Source organism: Balaenoptera musculus, chromosome 2 (genome assembly GCF_009873245.2).
Source record: "Balaenoptera musculus isolate JJ_BM4_2016_0621 chromosome 2, mBalMus1.pri.v3, whole genome shotgun sequence".
NCBI classification, from domain to species: domain Eukaryota; kingdom Metazoa; phylum Chordata; class Mammalia; order Artiodactyla; family Balaenopteridae; genus Balaenoptera; species Balaenoptera musculus.
Window position 1 is genome coordinate 170,638,814 of NC_045786.1, and position 25,687 is coordinate 170,664,500.

A 25,687-nucleotide genomic window follows, 5' to 3' on the forward strand; every position below is an offset into this window, starting at 1 on the left:
TTCTGGGCGGAGCTGATGTTGGGGTGGAGCTTATGGGGATGTGGGCGGAGCCTTGGGAGGCGGAGAGAAGGCGGAGCTGGGGGGGCTGAGCCAGAAGTGGAGTTGTGATTGGTGGAGATCACATGCTCTGGGCGGGGCTTGGGAGCTGGGAGGAGACAGTGTTGATGTTAGGGCGGAGCTTCAGGATGGGCGGGGCGAATCCGGGGCCGGCCTCGAGAGCTGGAGCCGGAGGCGGAGACGTGGTTGGCGGGGACCGAGCTCCTGGGAGGGGTCGGAGCCGGAGGGGGCGGAGCCGAACGGGCGGGGGCGGTGCTGGGTCGCGCCAGGCCTGGGGCCGAGGCGGCGCGCGGCGCTGACAGCTGATCGGCTCGCGGCCTCCCGCCCCCTCCGTGCCCGGCCCCGACCCCGGCCTGGCCTGCCCCGGAGCCATGAGCCCCGGGCTGCTGATGCTGCTCGGCAGCGCCGTCCTGGTCGTCTTCGGCCTCTGCTGCACCTTCGTGCACCGCGCTCGCAGCCGCTACGAGCACATCCCCGGGCCGCCGCGGCCCAGGTGAGCGGGTGGTGGGGGCGGGGGCCTGGATGGGGCTCTCGCATGGGGGGCCGGGGGACCGCGTCCAAGCCGGCATCGGGTCCAGCCTTGCCATTGCGCGCGGCCGCTTGGAAACGGCGGCAGGGAGAGGGGCGCTAACTATTCTTAGTAACAAATTACTCACAGCCGCAGCAGCTGCTCGGCGCCCACCGCGCTCTGCTGGGCCCCGAAAACGTGATGGCAGCGACAACCCTGTTAGGTAGGCGCTATTGTTACCCCATCGTTCAGACGAGGAGACTGAGGCGCGCAGAGGCAAAGTCACCTGCCCAAGGTCACACAGTTGGTAAGCCTAGATTTAAACCCAGGTCAGCCTGGTTCTAAAGTGGGTGCTCTTAACTTTGGGACTTGGATGGGGTCACTCAACCTGGGTTGTCATACACTGTACTTTGGTCACATCCCCCCTCTTTTTTTTAAAATTTCTGTCCTGGTATCTCCTTTTTGTCTTCTCCTTAGTACTTCCATTCCATCCTCGGCCCTCACCCCACTCACCTTACCTCCCCCCAACTCCACCAGAAGCTCACCTTTCTGAAGCTTAAATCAGACGCGTCATTTCTGTGCTCCAAAGGCTTCCCATCACTTAGAACTAACTCTAATTCTAAATTAAATCTACTCTGGGGCCAGCAAGGCCCCTGCTGAGCTCTCAGAACCCACTCTGTACTGTTCTAACCCCTTTCTTGCTCACTGCTGCCTCCAGTTCTTTCTGCATGCACCCACCCCGGCTGAATCCCTCCTCCCGGGTCTTCCTGTTCCCCATCCACCCTGTATAAAGCCCACCTCCTAGCTCCAAACTCCTTATGGGGCCATCATCCCTGAAGTTACCTTCTTTTCACCTGTTGACTGTCTGTTCACCTGTTGACTGTCTGTCTCCCCCTTTAGAATGTGAGCCCTGGGAGGGCAGGGATACTGTGTGTTCACTTGTGTATCCCCAGAGCCTGGGACATTGCAGATGCTCAATAAATATTTGTTGACTGAATGAATAAACAAGGGTATTAGACACACTTTTTAAAACCTCAGGACACCAACATTCTGGAAGGCACCCACCTCCAGCACAAGCCGGATGCCCTGGCGTTTGAAGCCTGAATCCCTGCTTGGTGGGTTCGGGAAAGATCTCTGTAGCTGGGGACACAGGGAGGCAACTGTTCTCCCTGCCAGCTCTCTCTCCTCCCAGGTGCCCTCTCCCACCCTTTTCCCTTACTTCGCAGCTGTGTCTTCCCCTCCATCTAGATGGTTCTTCCCCCAGCCTTCTAGGCTTGTCTTAAATGCCAACTCCTCAGGGAGGCCCTACCTGCTCCCACATGCAAATATATTTTGTTCATTTTATAAACTCTAAGTCACCTGAATGGTAATTGGGTAACTATTTGTGCTACCTCTTGTTAAGTGTCTGTCTCTCCCATAGGCCTGTGTCTGTCTTGTTCACTTCTGTGCCCCTGACATCTAGCTCAGCAGCACCTGGTCCATGCACAGTAGACCCTGGATAAACTCTGATCCAAGGTGGATGGTGGAAGTCTCCTGCCAATTCTGTTAGGTACACTCTCACCCTTTCAGGTTTTCAAATCAGCCGTCAAGAGCTTGGAACTGAATGAGTTTCGTGCTCATTCTGACAGACCTCCTCATGACTTGACCTTCTCATAAACCCAAGTGCTTCAAACACTGCAGACCTGAGCCAATCTCTGTGTCTTAAGAAGAGAGAACTTAAATCAAGCTCCTCTTGGCTACTCTCCCCACATCAATTTTTTAAATTGCATTTAAAAAAATAAAATTATGTATGCCATAACATTTACCCCTTTAAAATGTACAATACAGTGCTTTTTAGCATAGTGACAGAGTTATGCAACCATCACTGCTAGTTCTAGCACATTTTCATCACTGCAAAAAGAAACCCCATAACCATTAGCTGTCACTCCTCATTGCCCCCGGAACTCCCATAGCCCCTGACAACCACTAATCTGCCTTCTGTGTGTATAGGTTTGCCTGTTTTGGACATTTCATATAAATGGACTCATACAATATGTGACCTTTTGTGTCTGGCTTCTTTCACTTAGCAGAATGTTTCCAAGGGTCATCCATGTAGTAGCATGTGTCCATATATCTTTCCTTTTTATGCCTGAATTCTCCCTCAAGTCTTACACCACAAAATCTACATGTGACCTACAGGTGGGAGGGTGGCTGGGTGGAGGAGTGGGGGGAGGCTGAATATAATTGGGGTCGGGATCTTTATTCTAAGGAGGTCAACTGAACAATGCATATACAAAAAGATTTTGGATTAAAAATTGGTTGGTGGTCAAATATAAAACTGCACTAAATGAAAGTTCTGGAACCTCTTTTTAGCATAAATCAGATGCTTTGGCATTCAAAGCCTGGATCCCCAAACCATGACTGGCAACACCATGGTTGACAAGAAATCTATGCGTATTGAGTCTCCAGTAGTGTGCTTTAGGGCTTTGCCAGCTTGCAGGCAAGGAACCCTCTGCCCTGCAAGAGGCAGATGCTGTGCTCTCACAACCCCACTCTTCATCCTCTTTATTCTGCAAGAGTCACCAGCAAGATGCCCTCCCTGAGTGCCCTGCTTCTGTGTGCTTATTACAAACAACATCCTACTGCAACGATCCGTGTAACAGCTGGAAACTCAGGCGCCATGTTCAGATCCCACACAAACACTTGTAGCTTCTGTATTTCTCTGTCACTGCTCTGAGCTTCCTCATCGCCCCCCACTCTCCTGGTAGTGTGGGATGAATGTAAACTTGACAATGAAAAGTCTCTCTCTCAGTTTTTGTTTCTTTTGTAATAAGTTTTGCAAAACTCCTGGGCCGTGTTGGTTCTCTCCACCCTCTCCTGCTTGCCGAGTTGCCAGGCCTGGGGGCTGTTTGGCAGTTGCTGGGTGGTTCTCGGTGATGGTGGAGACCCACGGCTGGCTCTGCTGGGCGGCGCATCCAGTGGACTTGGGGTGCCCAGCTGAGCCCTCAACCACCCCATCCCTCTGGCGCGAGGCACTCTCATGGCCCCTCACCTTCACCCTCACTCCTAGTGGGTGGCCCACCTCTCAGCCATCTCGTGGGCTCCCACCATCCCTCTGTGTGGGCTCTCCAGATGACTTCTGCTCCAGTGCTGTCCCAGACTTTCTCTGCCCACAGGAAACCTCGGGTTCCCACTGTGCCAGTCGCAGGGTTATAGGAAACTATGCGTGCTGGGGACCAGGCAGGGGAGGGGGATTTTTGCCCTCTCCTCTCTCCCTGGGCTGCTCTGCCATATCCTGTCTACCACCAGGGGCACACCAGGTGGGCTTCGGTCCGCCCCTCCCCATCCCAGGAGTCTACCATCCCCTCCTTCCATCATCCCACATCTAATGGTTTCTAACCCCTGGTCTTCGGGCCCTGCCTTCGCCTCCCCCAGCGCCCCCTGCAGGAACAGGAAGGAACGGGTCGTAGGCTCCTTTCTTGCCTGGCAGTGAGGACCCCACGCCACTCCATGCCCTTGACCTTCTTGAGGTGTCACTCACCTGCCTCCCCAGGTGGCTCTGGACTCCGGTGCTTAGGGTGGAGACTCTCAGGCCTGTGAAGGTGAGAAGGGTCCAGACTCTGTTCTCACTCAGGTGACCCAAAACTGAGAATATTCTCTCCACACCTGCAGCTTCGGGGAGTGACCATGGGTACTAGATTATTCTGGAAATACAGCCAGTCATGTGTGATGTCCACGGTCCATCTTGCCGCAGACGGGGCGGTGTAAGTTCAAATCCACTCACCTCGAGTGGGCGTGGCTGCCCGGCGCCCCGCCGAGCTTCCTAGCACGGGCCCCGCTCGCCCGCTCTCCCCTCAGTCCCTCACCTCCCGTGCCAGCCAGCGCATGCTCAGCCTTTATTCTCGCCTCCTACTTCCCTGAGCAAATGAACAGCCTGAGACAACTTCCTTCCAGGGCTCTGCCGCCACATCAGCCCCCTTGCCTGCCCTGAGCCACGTGCCCTGCCCCCTGGGACCTCGGTGCTCCTGGCCAAGGATGCCCGCCCCCCCCCCCAACTGCTCCGAGACTCCAGCAATGCCCCCTCTCCTCCGTCATCACTTTTCCTTCTCTTCTGCATCATTCCTATTTTTATGTAATAGGCTGTAAAACAAACCTCTTCCCCCTCATTCGCTCTAGCTGCCGCCCCACTATCCCAGCTTTGCACGCCCACAGCAACACCCCCATCCGAAGCCTGCCTGTCTCTGGCCCCTGTTCCTCCCTCCCCTTCTCTCTTGAATCCACCGCCCGTCAGGCTCTGGCCCCCACCTCTCCACCCAACAGGGCTTGATCAAGGCCCCAGTGACCTCCGTGGAGCTAGACGCATGGTCAGCACTTGGTCCCCATCTTGCCCAGCCCCTCCGCTGCTCGGGGCAGGGCGGATGCCTACCTCCTCCTTGAAGCCTTTCTTCTCAGGTTTCCCCCTCTCTCTCCCCTGCATCTCCTGCTCAGTCTTCCTGGCTGGTTGTCCCTTTACTGCCTGTACCCCCAACAGTGGCTCACTCTTGGGGCCTCTTCCCTGTCTACACCCACCCCTTGTGGTCTAACCCAGTCTGTCAACACCACTTCTCTGCTGAGGAGTCTCGCATTGACATCTCTAGCTGGGAGCTCTTCCCTGAACTGCAGCCTCAGGTGCCTACCTGCCTGCTTCCCTTCCGTGTTAGATGGGCAGCGCACACCTAACAGCTCCAAGGCTGGCTCCCAGTTTCATCCACTTGTCTCAGGTTGGTTCCCAGCAGCCGATCCTGAGACAAGAATTGAAGTGTAAGTAGTTTGGGAGGGGTGATCCTGGTGGGAGTTGGGGATTGGATGGAGAGAGAAGGTCAGAAGGTCAATAAAGCAAATTACCTCTGGGGGCAACTGAGATGCAACCCCCTGGGGAACTCTGGGACCCGGTGGAACACAAGCTCCCCCCACCCCACCATGAGGTGGAGGGAGAGGGGGTCACTGATGGAGGGCTGCTCTGGGGGGTGTTGAGCTGGAATTTCCAAGCTACTCCCCCTGCAGGCAGAGCCAAGAGAGCACAGGGCAGAGACTCGGGTTCTGGCATTTGGAAGCCTCTCCACCTGCAAGGACGAGGGTAGGGGGTGGGTGCAACAGTGTCTGCTGCCCCCACCAGGGCCCCTCTCAGTCCTCCTCACCTTAGTGAGTGGCAGCTCCGTCCAACCTTCCAGCGGTCCAGGCCAAAAGCCCCAGGGTCATCCCTGACCCCTGTCTCACACCCCACATCCAGTCCATCAGCAGGTCCCCTTGGCACCACCCACCTTCATGTACGTTCAGAGTCTGACTTCTCATCTCCACTCACAGCCCCCTCACTGGTGCCCCTGCTTCTACCCCTGCCCCCCACCTGCCCTGTTTACTCTCAGCTCTGCAGCAGCAAGGACAATTCATTTAAAACCCAATTCAGACCCCATCTCTGTTCTGCTCAAAACCCTCCAGTAGCCCCCACTTCACCAAGCTCAAAGCAAAAGTTTGGATAACAGCCCACAAGGCCGTACACGATCTTCCCCCCATCTTGGTGACCTCTTCGTGTACCAGGTTCCCCTCAAGCACTCTGCTCCAGCCACACCGCCTCCCTGCTGTTCCTTGAACTTACCAAGCACTCTCCTACCTCAGGACCTTTGCACCTACGATTCCCTTTGCCTGGAATGTTCATCCTCCAGATACCTACGTGGCCAAGTTCCTCACTTCTTGCAACTCACATGTCACCTTCTTAAAGGGATGTTCCCTGACCTGCCTATTTACAATAATCCTCCTACCCCCTTCCCCAGCTCTCCTTACCTCCCCCAAGTCTGATTTTTCTCCCATCACTGTCTGACTCCCTATTTACTTATTTATATATTCACTCTGTCTCCTCCCAGGAGAATGTGAGTGCCATGACCCAGAAAACCCCAACTGCAGTTTTGTTGTCGCCCATTCTGGAAGCTGTAGTAAGTGAGCTTGATGGGAATAAAGTTAAACAGGAGACAGGAAGTCACCAGTACCTTGGAATGTGCCTAAGGTGACACCACACAGGATTGTTTACAATCTGGTAATCGCACTGCTGAGTTAACATGACCAAACTATGTCCTGGTGAGAAGGACTGTGGGGCACCCTGGTACCATCCACGCACCTGGGGCCAGGTGACTTCCCTTCCCAGCCTTGGTTGCCCTACCTATTAACTACGTTAATAATAGACCTACTTCAGGAGGTGTGGGGAGTTCAGATGGGGTCAAGCTTAGCATGGTGCCCAGCATTTAGTAAGTGTTCCATGAATGTCTCAGGTTATTCCTCATGCCAGCCCCCAATCTCTGCACCAGGGAGATGGTTTTATCCCTCTCCATCTTTCTAAGAAAACTTCCGGAGCCAGTCAGACCCGGATTTGCATCTTGCCTGGTGACCCTGAGCCAGGACTGTACCTCTCCGTGCCTCAGTCCTCCCATCTGTGAAGTGGGCCTGATAATGCCAACTTCACAAGGTCCTGTGGGGAAGGGAGCACTCTTTGATGGTGACTTCCGGTCATCTTAATGTTTCCCATTTCTTCTAGTTTCCTTCTAGGACACCTCCCCTACTTTTGGAAAAAGGATGAGGTTTGTGGCCGCGTGCTCCAAGATATGTTTTTGGATTGGTGGGTCCTAACTTGTCATTTGTTGCCCCTACTCCAGTCTCTGCCCCTCACGAGCCAGCTTCCCCCAATCCCCTAACCCCCAGTCCAGCACACACCCACCTCCCCAGCCCAGGTCACTCTCACCCCCAGCAGTTCCTCCTCTGAGGCACGCAACGGTGGTTCAGAAGGCAAGCTCTGCCTTTTGCCAACTGCGTGGCCTTAGACCAGGCATCAGAAGCTCTCTGAGCCTCAGTTTCTTCATCTGTAAACTGGGTGGGGGTGTGACTAGGTAACAGTCATTGTTTAGGGTGGTGCTTTACACTTTTCAGAGATGTGATATTGCTTGATTCCCAGCACAACCTTTTGGAGCAGAAGAGGAGGCTAGCAACCCTATTTCATGGATTTGGAAACTGAGGGCAGTGGGGGATGTGACTCAGCAGTGAGTCAGCAGCAAGGCAGAACCTTGGCCCCAGACCCCTGCTGAGACCCGCCCCCTCACCCCGTCCCCACCCCCAGGGATGGGACGCCCTGTTTCTCCAGCTGAACCTGGGCTGATCTGATGATATTCACATCTCTGGTAGTTGACAGCCTCCTTCGCATCACTTTGGTTTCCAGGGCTAAGAAGTACGGACCTGTCGTGCGGGTCAACGTCTTCCACAAAACCTCGGTCATCGTCACGAGCCCCGAGTCGGTCAAGGTAGGAAACAGAGTGGTTTCCAAGGGGAGCCCTCCCCTCCCCTGGGATGGGTGCATGAAACTCTACCCCAGGGACTGTGGGAGAAACGTTCCAGAGTCACACGCATTTGGGCTGGTTTCCCAAGGATCCTGACGGGAGCAGCATCTTTCCCTCTAACCACCCACTTTTTGGCAGTGGGGGGGGGGCTCCTAAAAGCAGGGCTGTTTGATGTGGGCAGTGGGTTATTGTTAGAATCTTCTGCGTTGGGAGTTTTGCCCAGCTGGTGCACATGTGTCTGGTTGGTTCACCTCTCTTAGAAGTTCCTTCATCTGCAAGGCGGGATTATAACCCCTTTCTTTTAAGACTATGATGGGAACTAAATATTGATCCATTTATTTAACAAATAAAGGGTCAAAAGATGCTTCAACATGCACTTTTCTATGTACTTCACAATTATTAACCCATTGAATCCACAGAGGGGTAGGGACTCTAATTAGTCCCCATTTGAGAGGTGAGGAAACAGAGACAGGCAGCATCAGTTGGCCTATAATATGTGCAGGATGGTGTCTGCCATATAAGTACTAAGAATAGCCAGTTGGCAGAACTGGGCTTAAATCTGGGCTCTGCCACCAACTGGCTGTGGAACCTTGGACAAATTACTGTTTCACTCTGAACCATAATTTCTTCGTCTGTAAAACAGGGATGATGCTTTTCTTACAGGTGGTTATAAGAATGGAACTGATGAACTGGGAGATTGGGATTGACATATAGATACACTAACATGTATAAAATAGATAACTAATGAGAACCTGCTGTGTAGCACAGGGAACTCCACTTCGCTGTACAGTAGAAACTAATACAACATTGTAAAACAACTATACCCCAATAAAATAAAATTAAAAAAAGAATGGAACTGAAATAATGTGTGTGAACCATCTAGCCCATGCATGGCACACAGCAAGTGCTCAATAAATGATGGTGCTGTTATTCTCACGGTGGGTACTGAGCTGATGTGTGGGGGTGATGGTCTGCTTAGACAGTGGCTGTGGTGACACTAAGAGGGATAAAATACAACTTGGGGTCTAGATCACAAGACAAGTTGAATGACCATGGTGTCTCTAACAGGATGTTAAAAGTCATTTTATTTTTAAGAAGTTTCATTGTGAATACAGACACATGCCTTAAGACTTTTTAAAGCATGCTACCAAAAACCATACACAAGACCTTCATGATGCTCAATGAGATAAGAACTTGAAAGATATATATTAATATGATGAATTATATTGCTTAGCATTTAAGTGTTAAATCAGCACTTCCTGGTCATGATACAGTTTGTTCCTGGATACACGGATACAATTTGCTCATCTTTTGTTAAGAATTTTTGTTTCTATATTTTTTCTTCTCTTGATCCCTGGCTTTAGGATCAGCTTAATAGGCCTCATAAGATGAGTTGGGAAATGTTCCCTCTCCTCTGTTTTCTGAAAGAGTTTGTATAGGAGTAGTGTTATTTTTTCCTTTAATGTTTGATAGAATTTACCAGTGAAGCCATCTGGGCTTGGCATTTTCTTTGAGGGAAGTGTTTTTGTTTTCTTTAAATTATGCAATCAATTTTTAAAGTTGATATATGGCTATTAAGATTTTCTATTTTTTCTTGAGTTTTGTATCTTTCAAGGAATTTCTCCTAAATTGTTGAAATTACTGATATAAAGTTGTCCACAATATTTATTTATTATCTTTATCATGTCTACTGGATCTCTGGAAATGTCCCCTCTTTCATTCCTGAGAATAGTAATTTGGGTTTTCTTTTATCTTATTGAACAAGCTGGCAAGAGGTTTTTCAATCATATTCATCTTTTCAAAGACCCACCTTTGGTTTTATTGGTTTTCTCCATTGTTTGTTTCCTATTTTATTGATTTCTGCTCTTTTTTATTTCCTTCCTCTACTCGCTTTCAGTTTGTTCTTGTTCTAATTTTTTAAGGTGGTAGCTTAGATAATTGATTTTAGATTTTGTTTCCTTTCTAATATAGGCATTTAAAGCTTTACATTTCCCTGTAAGCCCTACTTTAGCACAAATATACCACACATTTCAACATGTTGTGCTTTTATTTTCATTCAGTTTAAAATAATTTCTTAATTCCCTTGTGATTACTTCTTTGAACCATGGATTATTTAAATGTGTGTTATTCAATTTCTAAGTATTATAAGATTTTCCAGATATTTTTCTTTTATTGATTTCTAATTTAATTCTGTAAGGTCAGAGAAAATGTTCTTCATGATTTCAATACTTTAAAATTAATTGAAGCTTGTTGTATGGCCTAGTATATGGTCTATATTTGTGAACATTTGTGAGCACTTAAAAAAAAATATGTTCTGTAATTGTTGGAGTGTTTTAGAAATGTCAATTAGGTGAAGTTGGTTGATAGTGTTGTTTGAATCTTCTAAATCATTACTAATTTACTTTCTATATGTTCTAGCATGCAGAAAGTAAATTACTCTCTACTGAGAGAGGAGTGTTAAACTCTCTAACCCCATCATGGAATTGTCTATTTTTACTCTCAGTTCTATCAATTTTGATTCATGTACTTTGAAGTTTAGTTACCAGGTGTGTACACATTAAGCAAAGTTATATCTTTGTGATGAATTCATCCCTTTATCTTTAGAAATTTCCCCTTTTTCCTTGGCAGTATTCCACTTCCTGAAGTATATTTTGTTTGGTATTAATATAGCCACTCCAGCTGTCTTATGTTTAGTGTTTCATGGCATATTTTTTTCTATCCTTTTCCTTTCTTTTTGGCCGTGCCATGTGGCATGCAGGATGTTAGTTCCCCGACCAGGAATCGAACCCATGCCCCCTGCAGTGGAAGCGCAGAGGCCTAACCACTGGACTGCCAGGGAATTCCCTCTATCCTTTTACTTTTATTATTGTTATTATTTATTTTTAAAAATTTATTTCATTTATTTATTTTTGGCTGTGCTGGATCTTTGTTGCTGCATGTGGGTTTTCTCTAGTTGTGGCGAGTGTGGGCTACTCTTCACTGAGGTGCGTGTGCTTCTCATTGCAGTGGCTTCTCTTGTTGTGGAGCACAGGCTCTAGACATGCGGGCTTCAGTAGTTGTGGCATGCAGGCTCAGTAGTTGTGGCTCGTGGGCTCTAGAGCGCAGGCTCAGTAGTTGTGGCACACAACTACTTAGTTGCTTAGTTGCTCCGTGGCATGTGGGATCCTCCCGGACCAGGACTTGAACCCGCATCCCCTGAATTGGCAGGTGGACTCTTAACCACTGCACCACTAGGGAAGCCCTATCCTTTTACTTTTAACCTATCTGGAATTTTGTATTTCAAGTGGGTTTCTTATAGATAGCATATAGTGGAGTTTTGCTGTTTCACTCAATCTGAAAATCTCTGCCTTTTAATTGGAGTGCTTAGGTCATTTACATTTAATGTAATTATTGATATGGTTAAGTTTAAATATACCATGCTGTTATTTGTTTTCTATTTGATCCACCTGTTTTTTGTTCCCTTTTCCTCCTTTCCCGCCTTTTAGATTATGTTTTAGTATTCCATTTTATATCCACTATTGTCTTATTAGCCTCTTTCTCTCTCTTTGTGGTTGTCCTAGGATTCATAGGATAATCTTTAACTTATATCAATCTATCTTCAAATAATATTATATCACTTCATCTCTGTTTACCTTTAAGATTTTCTCTTTATCACTGGTCTCAGAAATTTGATTATGATCCACCTTGGTGTGCTTTTCTTTGTGTTAATTCTATGTAGGATTCTTTGAACTTCTTGGATATGTGGGTTCCTTGAACATATTTGTAAAATTGTAATAAATGTGTTAAAGTTCTTGTCTGTGAATTCCGTCATCTCCATTATTTCTAGGCTTGGTTATAGGTCAGATTTTCCTGCTCTTTGGCATGCCTAGTGATTTTATGTTGCACAATGGACATTGTGACTGTTACATTGCTGAATGCTCAGTTTTGTTTTATTCCTTTAAAGAGTGCTGGACTTCATTCTGGCAGATCACTTTGATCCTCTCCAGGTTGCTTTAAGGCTTTTGAGGGTTGATCAAGTGTAGGCTTTTACTCTAGAGCTAATTTAGCCCCACTACTAAGGAGTGACCCTTCTGAGGACTCTAATAAAGGCCTTGTGTCTGACGTTTAACTGTGGCCAATGGGAACTTGAAAATTTCTTAGCTTGTTTGAGCTCTGAGAATTGTTTAGCCTATAGTTACCCAGTAACTCTCCTTTTCCCAGCAGTTTTTTACCTGGTCTTGTGGAGTTTCACTCTACACATGCCCAGATTGGTAGTTATACAAAGATACAGGGGATCCCTGTGCAGATTTCTGCACAGGACCTCCTTCTATGCATAGCTCCTTCCTCTTGAGTCCTCTGCCCTACAAATTCTAGGCTTTTCTGGCTTGCCTGGACTCTGACTTCTGTCTTATCAATTTGGAAAGCCTGCTGGGCTGTATTTGAGTTTATTCTTTAAGTACCTTTGTCCTAAAATTGCCTCTGGGCAGAAAGCTGGAGTGATCCTATATTGTAGGGCTCTTGTCTTTTTTTTTTTCCCCCCTTTTCCTTCTGTCATGGTTCACTGCCCATTGTCCAGTGTCCAAAAGCAGACATTGCATACTTTTTGCTTATTTTTCTGGCTGTTTATGGCCGGAGGGAAAGTGCCTAGCAGTTACTCCTCCATGGGCAGAAGTGCACTGTCAGAATGGGCAACAGGAGAAGGCAGCAAGGTGCTGGGGGTTCCCTGTGCATCCCTCATGTCCCAGAGCCCAGCTCACTGGGCCAAACAAAGGATCTGTAGTTCCAGGGACAGCAGGCTGTGGGGACTCTGGTCAGAGACTGTGCTGAGGCTGTTCTGCCTCAGGGGGGCTCCTCAGTTCAGGAAGGGCTGGCACAGACCTTGGACTACTCAGAGGTATTTGAGTAGGGCCTGGGAGGTGGACCTTTACTGCCAAGGTCTTTTTGCAGAAGAGGAAACCAGCAGGAGTAGGATAGTGACAGAACTTGGTTTACAAATGGCAGTTTTTGGGTAGGGGTGGGGTCCCTGGGATGTGGCTTGTGACCTGAAGTCAACATTTCTGGGGTTTCCTTTGAGCTGAAAATTTGGCTTAGATTCCCAGGAGCTAAGTCCACAGTCACCAGCAGCCCCTGGGATTAATGGATAGCAGAGATGTCACCTTACTGCATCCCAGTGCCCACAGGGTAAAGCCAAGCATCTCACAGGGCAGGCTTCTGGGGTCTGGCCCGGCAGCCCCTCCAGCCCCCCTGCTGCTGCCCCTCCCCCGCCTCCACACCTCCACTCCTCTGACTGACTGCGTCATGTGACCGGGGTTCTCCTGCCTGGATCACAGCCTTCTCTCCCCCCGCCCCCACAGCAAATTGCCTGGATTCAAATCCTATGTCCACCGTTTACGATGTGGTGACCCTGGGCCAGTTTTAAACTTCCGTTTTTCACCTAGATGTACGATGAGCATAAAAATACCACCCACGTCTTAGGGTTGATTGGGCATTAAATGAGCTCTAGGATGCTGGTGTGCATTTGGCATTCATGGAGCACCTGCTGTGTGCCAGGTGCCATTCTCTGCACTTTTCACGTAGAAACAATCTTCTCTTCACAGCAACCCTACCAGGCAGGTACTCTCCCGAATCCCATCTTGTAAAATAAGGAAACAGGGGCAGAGGAGGTGAATAACTCACCCAGGGTCATAGAGTTGGCAAGTGGTGGAGTGAAATATTTGAGCCAGATTCAGATTTAAGCCAGTGGAACCCACAGCCTGAGCTGTCAACCCCTGGGCTGTGCTGCCTCAAAAGCTGCTAGCTAATGTTACTGTTGCTACCCTCCCACTCTTGGTGAGGAAGTGGACCCTTCCTCCAGGAAGCCTTCCTTGACTTCCACGGCTGGGTTGGCACTAACAACACTGAATCTGTGCTGAGTGTCTCTCCTGTGTCCTAGAAGCCCTCCCACCAGGCTTCTCCCCTTCCCCACTCTGGTTTCAGAGCAGCCCAGGCCTTTTCTTGTTTTCGCCACTTTGGAAGGTGGCGTGGTGTGAGCTCCTGAGTGTGGGCATTGGAGTGAGGAAGCCACCCTGCATCAGTCCCCAGCTGTGTGACCACAGGAAAAAATCACTTCACCCCTCTGTGCCCCACTTTCCTCATCCCTGAAAGACAGGACTTCCGGAGGGAGTAGGTGAGATCACTCATATGAGCATTCACACCGTAGCTGGCACTCAGCTCAGGGTGATTATTTGGAGGTGTGTTTCCTAAGAGACAAGAAAACTGCTTACTCCTCTGCAGCCTCTCGTGGGTGCACAAGCTCATGTTGTTTTTTTGGGGATGTTTAGAAGTTCCTGATGTCAACCAAGTACAACAAGGACTCCAAGATGTACCACGCGATCCAGACTGTGTTTGGTGAGAGGTAAGACGCGAGGAGGGGTCTGGGGCGAGGCCAGGAGAGCCTCTGGCTGCAAGTGGAGGGTCCACAGGGTCCAGAGTGTTGGATGTAGCATTAAGTCCCAATACCCTGGCTGCCAAGCGCACAACAGGGGCCATCCGTGGTGGTCACCGCTCTTGTCACCAGCACCTTCCTTCTCGTCCTTTCCCCTCCAGATGGCAGGTGGGAATGCAGGGGTCACTGAGGTTGGGGCCCACAATCACCCTTATGTATGTATGTATTAAGGTAAAATTCACATCACATAAAATTCACCGTTTTAACCGCATTGGAATTACAATTCAGTGGCATTGTTACATTCACCATGTGGTGCAACCATCACCATTGTCTGGTTCCAGAACATTTTCATCACCCCAAAAGGTGACCCGACCCCGTCAGGCAGTCAGTTCTCATTCCTTCACCCCGTTTCTCACATCAAGCGTTTGTCTCTTCCACAGGCTGTTTGGCCAAGGCTTGGTGTCCGAATGTGACTATGAACGCTGGCACAAACAGCGGAGGGTCATGGACCTGGCCTTCAGCCGGAGGTGAGTGTGGCCGCAGACAGGCCTGGGGTCATGGCTGGTTGCTCAGGGGCGGTGCTGGGCTGCCAGCCTGGGTGGGCTTGGCAAGGGCCAGTCTTCACTGGAAGGGGCTTCACCTTCACCCAGGCTGAAGGGAGAGAGGAAGGACACGACATTACTGGTCAAAGAGAGAGCAAGACAGCCAGCGGGGTGGGAGTCTGAGAGGCCCCCTGGTAGTTTGTGAACGTCAGGAGCTGAATGACCACAGTGCCTGGAGGTGTGGGGTCCCTGTCCCCCAGCAACTCCCTTGGCTCAGACCTCATCACTCCTTGGGCTTTTTCATTTATTATAGTTTTCATTTTTTGGTGACATTTTATTTTTAAAATAGCTGTTTTCATGAGATATAATTCAAATACAATACAATTCACCCATTTACAGATACAATGCAATGGTTTTCAGTATATTCACAAACGTGTACAAACATCACTACGGTTGATTTTAAAACATTTTCATCACCCCCCTAATCAGTCACTCCTTATTTCCTGTCAATGCCTGCAGCTTCTGACAACCACTAATTTAATTTCTGTCTCTATGGATTTTCATATTCTATACGTTTCTTATAAATGGAATCATACAACATTTCTTTTATGCCTGGTTTATTTCACTTAGCATAGTATTTTCAAGGCTCATCCACATTATAGCATGTATCAGAACTTCTTTCCTTTTTATTACCAAATAAGATTCCGTTGTATGAACATACCACATTTTATTTATCCATTCATCAGTTGATGGACATTTAAGTTGTATTTACTTTTTGGCTATTGCGAATAATGCTGCTATGAACATTTTTGGGTGGATATATTTCCCTTGGGTATATAGTAATGGGATTGCTGGTAATATGGTAATTCTATGTTTAACATTTTGAGGAAGATAATCTTTTATTTTGATATAATTTCAAATTTACAGAAAAACTGTCAGAATAGTCTAAGGGACTTCTGTATATCTTTTACCCAGATCCACTTATTGTTTATCGTTTAAATCACCATATGTTTTGTCATTTCTTCTTTATGTGTATATACAAATATATTTATAATTTTCTCTCTGTGTGTGTATGTATATACATTTTTGTATAGTGCATGTTTTTTAAATTATTTGAGAGTAAGTTTGAGACATTGTAATCTCTTCCCTTAAATGCTTCTGTGTGTATTTCCTACGAACATGGACATTCTTTTACATGACTGCAGTTCAGTTATCAAAATGAGGACATTTAACATTCATCCAATACTGTTATCTAATCCATAATCCATATTCAAATTTTGTCACTTGTGTAATGACAGCTCTTTTTTTTCTTGTCTAGGATCCAGTCCAGGTCCATGTGTCACGTTTAGTTACCGTATCTCTTTATTTTATTTTATTTTTTAAAATTTTAAGTAATTTAATTAAATTAATTCATTTAATTTTGGCTGCATTGGGTCTTCGTTGCTGCGCGCAGGCTTTCTCTAGTTGTGGCGAGCAGGGGCTAATTTTCGCTGCGGTGCACGGGCTTCTCATTGTGGTGGCTTCTCTTTCTGCAGAGCATGGGCTCTAAGCACATGGGCTTCAGTAGTTGTGGCACGCGGGCTCAGTAGTTGTGGCCTGTGGGCTCTAGAGCGCAGGCTCAGTAGTTGTGGCCCACAGGCTTAGTTGCTCCATGACATGTGGGATCTTCCCAGACTAGGGCTCGAACCCACGTCCCCTGCATTGGCAGGCGGATTCTTAACCACTGCGCTACCAGGGAAGTCCCAGTTACCGTACCTCTTTAGCCTCCTTCATTCTAGAACAGTTTTTAGTCTTTCCTTAAATTTCTTGACCTTAAGATTACAGGCCAATTTCATAGAACATCCTTCAGTTTTGTTTGTTGCTATTTCTGTTCAATTACACTCAGGTTGTGCCTTTTTTGGCGGGAATGGCCTGGGAGTAATGTTGTATCCTCCTTAGGGCATTGTTATCTGGAAGCATGTATTGATCCGTCTCATTGTTGGAGATGTTAACTGCTCCCTTGGTTAAGGGAGCCTCCAGACTTCTCCACTGTGAAGTTACTGTTTTGTATGTAATCTGTGGACAACCATATAAACATTTTCACCTAGACTTTCATCACAGCCGCCTCCCTGGCCTCCCCGCCTCCTGTCTCCCTCCTCCAATGCATCCACCTCACGGCCCTGGAGAGATCTTGCTGAAACTCAGATCTGACCACATCTCTCCTCTGTCCTGAAGCCTTCAGTGGCTCCCTGTGATCTGAAAGATGAAGGTCAGACCTCACTCCCCCTTAGTCTGCCCCTGAGACCCCTCCAACATTTGGACCCTCTCACCTCCACCTTTCTGGAAACGCTGGGCTCCTTCTGTCATCTCTGCCTGTGTTGCTGCCATTCCTTCTGCCTTCTGTGCTACCCCAGGGAATTCCTCTGACTCCTTTGATACCCAGCTAAGATGTCACTGCTTTGGGGAAGTGTTTCCTGACCTTCCAAGACTGAGTTCATGTCTCCATGATGGCTCCTGTCACGTCCACTGCAATGATTCTCATTCAGTCTGCCTCCCTCACTAGACCTCGGGTCCGTGAAGGCAGAAGATGCACCCTGTTCCTGGACCCCTGCACCCAGCACGGCACCAGGCACTTCACAAGCCCTCCAGGAATGTCCATAGAATGAATGTATGGAATGGTCTTGGTCTTACTGGAAAGTTGCCAGGAATGATAAAAGGAATAGACTAGAAGGAGGCATTTATTTAATGAATACTTGTGCCAAGTGCCAGGGTTATGAAGGCCAACCAAGGTGACGTGGTCCCGCCCTCAGGAAGCTTTGAGGTTATCGGAGGACATAGATTCTAGCCAGATGGCCGCGCACAGTGCTCATGATATAAATACCAACAGCACTGTTTTGGTTGACCCTCTCCATCACACTGAACCTCACGTTTGAACTGCACTTTACATTTTATTAAGCACTTTCACATTTTTATTTAAAAAATTTTAAATTGTGGTAAGATACACATAACATAAAATGTACCATTTTGCCCATTTTTAGGTGTACAGTTCAGTGGTATTAAGTACATTCACATTGTTGTGCAACCATCACCACATATTTTTATTTTTTAGTTTCACAGTAAGGTAGCCAGCTAAGAGATGACTATTTTACTGGAAATGCAAAATTCACAAAGGTGTATGAAAGAAGCTTTGGGAGATTCCTGTGTTTATGAAAGTGTCAGTGACCCTTGGTTAATCTGAATCCACTACTGAGGAAAAAAATAGGAACCACTGGTGAGTTTCATCTCCAGCCATTATCCACAGAGAATATCATTATATACTCTTAATAAAATCGTGAGAATGAACTGCCAGTTTCTACTTTTCTAGATATTAATTTTACTGAAAAACCTTGGTCCCAATCATTCCATAAAAGACAAGGAAATGTAAAATAGACAGCTAGTGGGAAGCAGCCGCATCACACGGGGAGATCAGCTCAGTGCTTTGTGACCACCTAGAGGGGTGGGATAGGGAGGGTGGGAGGGAGACACAAGAGGGAGGAGATATGGGGATATATGTATATGTATAGCTGATTCACTTTGTTATGCAGCAGAAACTAACACAACACTGTAAAGCAATTGTACTCCAATAAAGACGTTTAAAAAATGCAAAAAAAAAAAAGACAAGGGGTTGGGATTTTACTGTACCGCTAACATTCCAGTCCGATATTTTGTATCTGCAGTAGCTGCAAGGGATTCAGTACTGGTGTGGTAACCAGTGCATGGGATCCAAATAGTCAATTTGAATGTGATTTTTTTTAAAAAAAAGACAACTACAAAGAATCTTGCAAATAAATATATACTTGCAAACCATGTAAGTGTTATGAAAAAAAAGTCAAGGGTACTATGGGAGTATATATTGGGACTACTTAGGCTTAAGAGACATTTCCCTGAGGATGTGGCATTTGGGTGTCCACCTGGAGAGAGGGCAGATGTTAAGGTGTTATGAGGCATAGGGATGGAGGGTGGGAGGGGAGACAGCTCAGGCAGAGGGGACAACACGTGCAAAGGCCCTGAGAAGGGAAGGAGCACTGGGCTTTGGAGAAGATAACAGGTCATTGTAACAGGAAGGCAACGCTGCAGGCGGGAACGAACAAGAGCAGACAGCCTCCTGGGCCCAGGTGAGGATTCCCCCTCCCTCACAACAGGGTGCTTCAAAGCATTTTAGGTGAGCAAGGGACCAGATTCGAGTGGTGCTTTCATTATATGCCTGGGCCACAGAGAACAAGACATGCAGCCAGCATGGGGTGGGAGCAGCAGTGACCAGACAGATGCCGGGGCCTGTGCTAGAGCTGGGAGACAGACAGGGCTGGTTGATCGGCAATGAAGCGTGGATAGTCTTTCCTAATTAAAAAAGTGATTCTTTTTTTTTTCTCTTCCCCAATTTTCTCTTTTTACTGTTTTTTAAAACCTCTTATTTGGAAATAATTTCAAATTTCTAGATAAGTTTCAAGAATAAGAATAGGAGAAAAAAACACCCTTATACCCTTTACCCAGATTGCTAACATTAAAAATGACTTTTAATTTCAAAAGCAGCACTTTCTCTTTGTAAAAATTCAGAAATATGTAATGTACAAAGGGACAATTTCCCCCCTTTCCACTCCCTCAGGGATACCGTTTTTGTGAGTTTGGAGCACATCCTTCCATACCTCTTTCTAAGCTGTATGCCAGGCAGACAAGCCAGGTAGCTGTCCCGGGGCAGGGGCGCTGTGGGTTGGGAGCTCTGGGTCAGAGGACTCATTTCTGTGTAGGGTTGGGCACTATGATTGCTCAAGGACAGAGAGTGAAATGGGATAACAAAAGGCTGCAGATGGTGGCCCCAGGCAGGGCAGGTAAGGAGAGTGGGCAGTGCGACCAAGAGGTTGGAGGGGAAACTTCATGGACTCTAAGAAGCCCCAGAGGCCTTTCTTCCCTTCCTCCCCACTGTCTTCTGGAGTTTCTACATTGCCATGTCTCCTTGGGGTCAGAGTTGAAGGGCCAAGTGGCAAACAGAGGACCCGTGAAACCATTAAAACAAAGGTAAAGGGACAGTGGCCATCCTGAGTGGAGGGGGCTGGTGAAATCCAAGGCTTAGTTTGATTACTGCAGCCCCAACCTGTGAGCTGGGTCTTAAGGGGAGACCAGAAAGGCTGGGAGGGGCCCCCACCTCCACTCTGCACACTGGTCTCCCTTCAGAAAGGGGGGCACAGGATGTCTGCAGCTCTGGGCTGGTCCCAGTGGCCGCTGATGTCTGTGCTGTTTCCTCAGCTCCTTGGTTAGCTTGATGGAAACATTCAATGAGAAAGCGGAGCAGCTGGTGGAGATTCTGGAAGCCAAGGCGGATGGGCAGACTCCGGTGTCCATGCAGGATATGCTGACCTGCACCACCATGGACATCCTGGCCAAGGTGATGGGAGGATGGCGGAGTGGGGCGTGGGGCGGGCCACACGGGCAGAGGGCACTTATCTCCCTCCCTCTTCCCCTGCTTGCTTCCCTCCCCTCCCCCCGCATCTCCACATATAAGCCGCCCCTTCTCTGGGCTGGGAGGGTCATCTGTTTTATCTGCTCGAACTTTTAAAACAGCAGTGTGAGGTTGGAGCTACCTATCTCATTCTCTAGAAATGGACACAGAGAGATGCGGAGACAGGCCTTTGGCTGGTCAGTGGCAGGACTAGGACTGGATCTCAGGTCTGCCTGACTCCCAGCCCAAGCCTCCCTCCCCCTCAGCACCCCCCATGGGGTACTGCTTGACTTTTCACCCTGGCTGTCTCAGCAGTGGCCCAGATAACCCCCAACCCAGGTTAAGGATGGAGTTCAGGCACAGTGAGTGAAGAGTCGTCACCATTGAACAATTCACTGGGAAGCTGGGTGTGAAATAGACACACAAGGAAGGCTGCATTTCAGGGGAAATGCATCTTGTCAAGGAAGGAAGCCAAGGTTTGTTGAGTGGCTACTATGTGCCACTTAATCCTACCACATCCCGCAGGTTCGGGATTATCATGGGTTGTTGTAAGGAGTCGATGATATGATGCACACAGCCCTTAGCCCAGGCTCTGCCCTGGCTCTTCAATCCTCCCATCACCCACGCATGACCTTGACCTTCTCTCTCCCCCAGGCAGCTTTTGGGATGGAGACCAGCATGCTGCTGGGTGCCCAGAAGCCTCTGTCCCGGAAAGTGAAACTGATCCTGGAGGGCATCAGTGCATCCCGAAACACTCTGGCAAAGGTACCTGCCATCGTAGCTTGTCTTGTCCTCATTTGCTGGAGAACTTCCTCCTGTGATTGTTTTCAGAATGGGTTTTGAGTTCTGATATGTCTGAAGTGACTTCCAAATTAGTTAAGATTTACATACATCCCCTAAAGTAGAGGCTGAGAATCAAAGTGGTTTAAGTAAATTAGGAGTAAATCTTTCTCTCATGTGAAATGATCCTGAAGCAGGATGGCAATGATGACCCCACAATGTCAGATGTTCCTGGATTTTTCTGTCTTTCTGTTCCACTGTCTCTAGCACATCACCTCATTGTTATAAGATGGCTGCTGCAGATCCAGCTATCGCCTCCTTGTTCCAGGCATGAAGGAAGAAGAAGGGGGAAAGGTGGCACTGTTACCAAACCGAACTTGGGTCTGCTTGCCCACGTGCAGTAAAGCCAATATATTGATACTGGGTTGTGGTGAGGGAAAGTGCAACATTTATTGCAGGGCCCCAAGGAAGGAGTCCAGGCAGCTAGTGCTTAAAAGGCCCAAACTCCCTGAAGGCTTTCAGGGAAAGGTTTTTAAAGATGGGGGTGTGTATGTGGGGGGGAGGGTGTGGGTATGTGATTAGTTTGTGGACAATCTTCTGATTAATTGGTGGTGAGGTAATCGGGAGTCAACATCATCAACCTTCTGGTTCCAACCAGCCTGGGGTCTACGTGCTGGTGCGCAGCATACAGTTAACTTCTCCCACCTGGTGGGGGCTTCAGTATCTGGAAAACAGCTCAAAGGACATGGCTCAGAATATTATCTGTAGCCCTTGAGGAGGAACTAAAGATCCTTGACTTTGTTTAATAGTTAAACTATTATTTTGTCTTGCTGGACTGCTTTCCTTTCTTTCTGCATTTTACCCCTTCTCTGATTAAATTCACTCTTTGGAACTTGGGGAAGGCCTAGGAGGCTAAGGTTTTTCTATAGACAAGAGGCAGGTGGAGGACATGGGGGTGGGGGGGTCTGTTCTGGGAAGACCCCATAGAGTCCTGCTCGGCTACAGTACTTGAGTTGATTCCCAGACAGATGCTCAGGGCCCCCTTCTGTTCCCTGGGACTTCAGACTCTGAGCTTAGAGTCCCCTGATGCCACCCCACCTTTTCAGCAGTTAATTTCACTCTACTTCCCTCTGGCTGAAGTTTCTTCCTTCGATGTGATCCTAATTGCCTCCGTCCTTCAGGAATCCCTTCTTATTTTCCAGTGCTCTGTGTTTGTTTTAAGGCATCTTTCCCATCATTTCTAGGGATTTGGGGCAGGAAGGGGAAGCCAGTGCTTGGGCTTAGGCCACGTGGCTTGCGGCATCTTAGTTGCCAGACCAGGGATTGAACCCGGGGCCCCGGCAGTGAAAGTGCCCTAACCACTGGACTGCCAGAGAATTCCCCATAGCCCACCATTCTGATAAAGTCTCCTGGCTACTTGATCTTTTCTAGAATGTTCTCACATTCTTCCACCCTCCCAGCTTGCCGGTGCCGCTGTGGATTTCTGACGTCATTTTGGAGTTGGGGGGACAGGGGAGAGGGAAAGTGTGTGTTCAGTCCGCCACGCTGAGCTGGAACTCTCATTCAGTTTATGCCGGGGAAGTGGAAGCAGCTTCGCGAGGTCCGGGAGAGCGTGCGTTTCCTGCGTCAGGTTGGCAAGGACTGGGTCCAGCGCCGCCGGGAGGCCCTGCAGAGGGGGGAGGACGTGCCTGCTGACATCCTCACACAGATTCTCAAAGGTGCCAGGGCTCCCTCGAGGGCCTTGGGAGGGCCAGGCAGCGGGGGTGCCCCCCATCAGTTGACTCCAGCTGGTTCTCTCTGGCTCTAGGGGAGCGGGGAGTGGGGAGGAGACCAGGATTCTTAGTGTCCCAGGCGGCATCTACTCGTGGGGCTCTGAGACTCGCCTTGTCTTTCAGCTGAAGAGGGGGCCCAGGACGACGAGATTCTGCTGGACAACTTCGTCACCTTCTTCATTGCTGGTTTGTAGCTTCAGGAGTCACCAAAGGTTCAGAGCTTTGCAGGAGTGAAGGGGACCGTGGATGGCTTAAACCCTGGCTCAGAGATCTTCTTAGACAGTCTGAGCAGAGTTCTGCTGTGGAACTGGGGGGCTGGGGTGAGGGGAGCAGATGCCCTCTCTCTTAGCTTGGCGAGGCCCAGGAGGCTCTCTTGGTGGCGTCCCACCTGGTTCTGGAGCTGGCGATTGTGAGGATTTGTGAAGCTGCCTTTTTGGGCTCAGGAGAGGTTGGCCACTTGAATTCAAGGCTCTGCCTCACTCAAAATTTATGCAGAGGCCTTCCGTAGACTAGCACCAGAAGATGTGCTGAGCAACTTTATTCATTTGCTCCTCAAATATTTCTTGAGCGTTGTCCTTCACCTGGAAGACTTCTCCTCACCCTTCAGCAATCCCTTAGGTGTCTCTTCCTCGCGGAAGCCCTCAGGGATTGCCCAGACTCATCAGGCCCCAGTTAGAAGCTCTCCATGGCGCCCAGAGCTCCTCTCTGCCCACACATCTCACAGTGTTAAGTCGTATGTTTACTGGTGTAATTCGATAAGGTCTGTCTCCCCCAGCAGATTGCATGCTCGGTGAGCCAGGGGTTATGTTGTTTTGCTCACCTGTGTATTCCCAGGGCCCAGTGCCGTAGGTACCCATAAAGATCGGATGAAATGAACGAAGACCAGGCACAGGGAAGACAGAGATGAACGAGATGAGGGATACTTCATAGTCTGATGGTGGAGGTGGACAGACAGACAGAATTGCCTTGCTGGGCAGTGGATTTTCAGAGGAGGAAGCCTGTCTCCCCTGCGAGAGGGTCACAAAGGGGGAGGGGGTCTGCCACGTGGACGGCGTGGAAGAGGGCCCTCCAGGTGGGGGTCACATTCACAGATAGCCCGGGAGACCTGGAGCAGTGGGACCGGAGCAGGACTTCAGGGCACCGTCCTCCGCGCATGATAAAGTGCTTTCTGAGTGAAGGCTGGCTGGTCTTCATGCTGTGAGCCAGGGGCCCGAGTCCTGGATGTGGTTCTTCCATAGGCCGGCTCTGTAGCCTGGGCCTCAGTTTGCTCATCTGTAAAATGGGGATGTCTGTCCAGCCTTCCAGTGGGGGTTTAATAACTCCCCTCATGTCCTCCTCACAGCCCACCACGAGCCCTGTGCCCCTACCGCAAGGGGCCAGGCAGAGGACAGCTGTGTCTCTCCTCCCGTTGTCCTTTGAGGAAACCGAGTCACTGCTGGCAATGCAGAGCCAGGGCCAGGCTGGGACTTCCGGCCACTTCTGATTCCCCTCCCCGGCCTCCCCTGTGGGGTCCCCTGGCCGTGACTTGCCCACATTCCAGCCCTGGGAGCAGCTGGACCTCCTTCCCAGCACCTACTTCCTGGAAGGTGTAGGCCCTTCGCTTGCATTCGAGCAGCCTCTGGGGCCCTCTGGCTGGCAGTGGTTGCCACCTGTTAAGCCCCCTACCCCTTTAGAGGAAAGTGGTGCAACTCGGTTCCCTCCCTGGCCAACTGGGGCGGGGGTGGGGTTGATGCTATCAACTTGACCAGATCCTGCCAGAACCCAGAATCCGCCCTCTCCACCTGGGAAGTCGGTCCCCGTGACAGGAGATGCACCCTCTCCAGACCTCAGGGGCTGGTGCCCGCAGCTTCATGGGCTTTGGGCTTGAAAGCTTTGCTTGACTTGGGTCCTAGCTCTGTTCCTCCTGCTGTGTGACCTAAGAGGGACACATTCCTCTCAGCCTCAGCTTGCTCTTCTGCAAAATGGGGACGAATATCCCTCCAGGCCAGGCAAGGCATAAGGATGGTTGGAGCAAGGGGTTTTTAGGGTGTGAGACACGGATGCATGGGGCGAAGACCATTTCTTTGACAACATAGGCGGCACCAGGAATGCGGAGGTGGACAGGTGTCTCCCTCGTATCTGTACGTCTGGCTCAGCCAAGGGAGAGAAGTGAGGGCTTGAACTACCACCAGGGGCTTGGGGTCTCAGAGGCCAGGCAGGCTGGGCCAGCAGCAGCCCCGTAGGCCTCGTGGAGCCTCCGCTCTCCTCCTTTCCCGCAGGTCACGAGACCTCTGCCAATCACCTGGCATTCACAGTGATGGAGCTGTCGCGCCAGCCGGAGATCTTGGCGAGGTACGAAGAGGGGAGATGGGGGGCTCCCCTTGACGTTGGTGAAGGGGTTTATCTGATGTCTTGTTCCTAGAGGACCACCTGCTCCCATCTCCCATGGCTGAGCCCCCTCCAATGTGTCCTGCTTCCCTTCACCCCAGGGTCTTTGCACGTGCTGTTCCTACTTCTAGAAGCTCCTCTTCCTGCTTTTCTCCTGGAGAATTCCCACTCCTCCTCCTCCCCCTTCTTCTTCCCCTTCCCCTCCCCCTCCTCCTTCCCCTCCCTCTCCACTTCCCACTTTCTCCTCCCCCTCCTCCTCCTCCCCCTTCCTCTTCCCCCTCCTCAAAAGCCTTCTTAGACCCCTGAAGCATCCACTCTGTTTCCCCTCCTAGCCTCCTCCCAGCTCACAGATGCGTTTTCTCCTGGGACTGTTTGCTTTGAGTCTATTTCAGTCATGAAACCAGAAGCTCCAAGAGGGCAGGGACGTGGCTCTTTCCCTCCCAAGATGTACTCAGGGCCTGGCCAGGGGCTG

At 49.4% G+C, this 25,687-nt stretch overlaps 1 protein-coding gene across 3 annotated transcripts in view; it reads left to right on the plus strand.

The window, feature by feature from the left end:
* The first annotated feature begins 341 nt into the window (after positions 1–341).
* LOC118889537 (cholesterol 24-hydroxylase) overlaps positions 342–25,687 on the plus strand; it is a 33,191-nt gene continuing 7,845 nt past the window's right edge. The window contains exons 1-10 of one of the 3 annotated variants that reach the window (XM_036841294.1): positions 342–550; positions 7,107–7,187; positions 7,782–7,863; positions 14,199–14,272; positions 14,743–14,829; positions 20,104–20,242; positions 20,951–21,061; positions 22,644–22,794; positions 22,972–23,034; positions 25,107–25,179. In XM_036841294.1, coding sequence (XP_036697189.1) covers positions 429–550; positions 7,107–7,187; positions 7,782–7,863; positions 14,199–14,272; positions 14,743–14,829; positions 20,104–20,242; positions 20,951–21,061; positions 22,644–22,794; positions 22,972–23,034; positions 25,107–25,179 — 983 coding nt within the window. In that variant the 5' untranslated portion in view covers positions 342–428. The remainder of the gene's footprint in view (positions 551–7,106; positions 7,188–7,781; positions 7,864–14,198; positions 14,273–14,742; positions 14,830–20,103; positions 20,243–20,950; positions 21,062–22,643; positions 22,795–22,971; positions 23,035–25,106; positions 25,180–25,687) is intronic. The other 2 variants (XM_036841296.1, XM_036841295.1) reach the window with 2 other exon arrangements.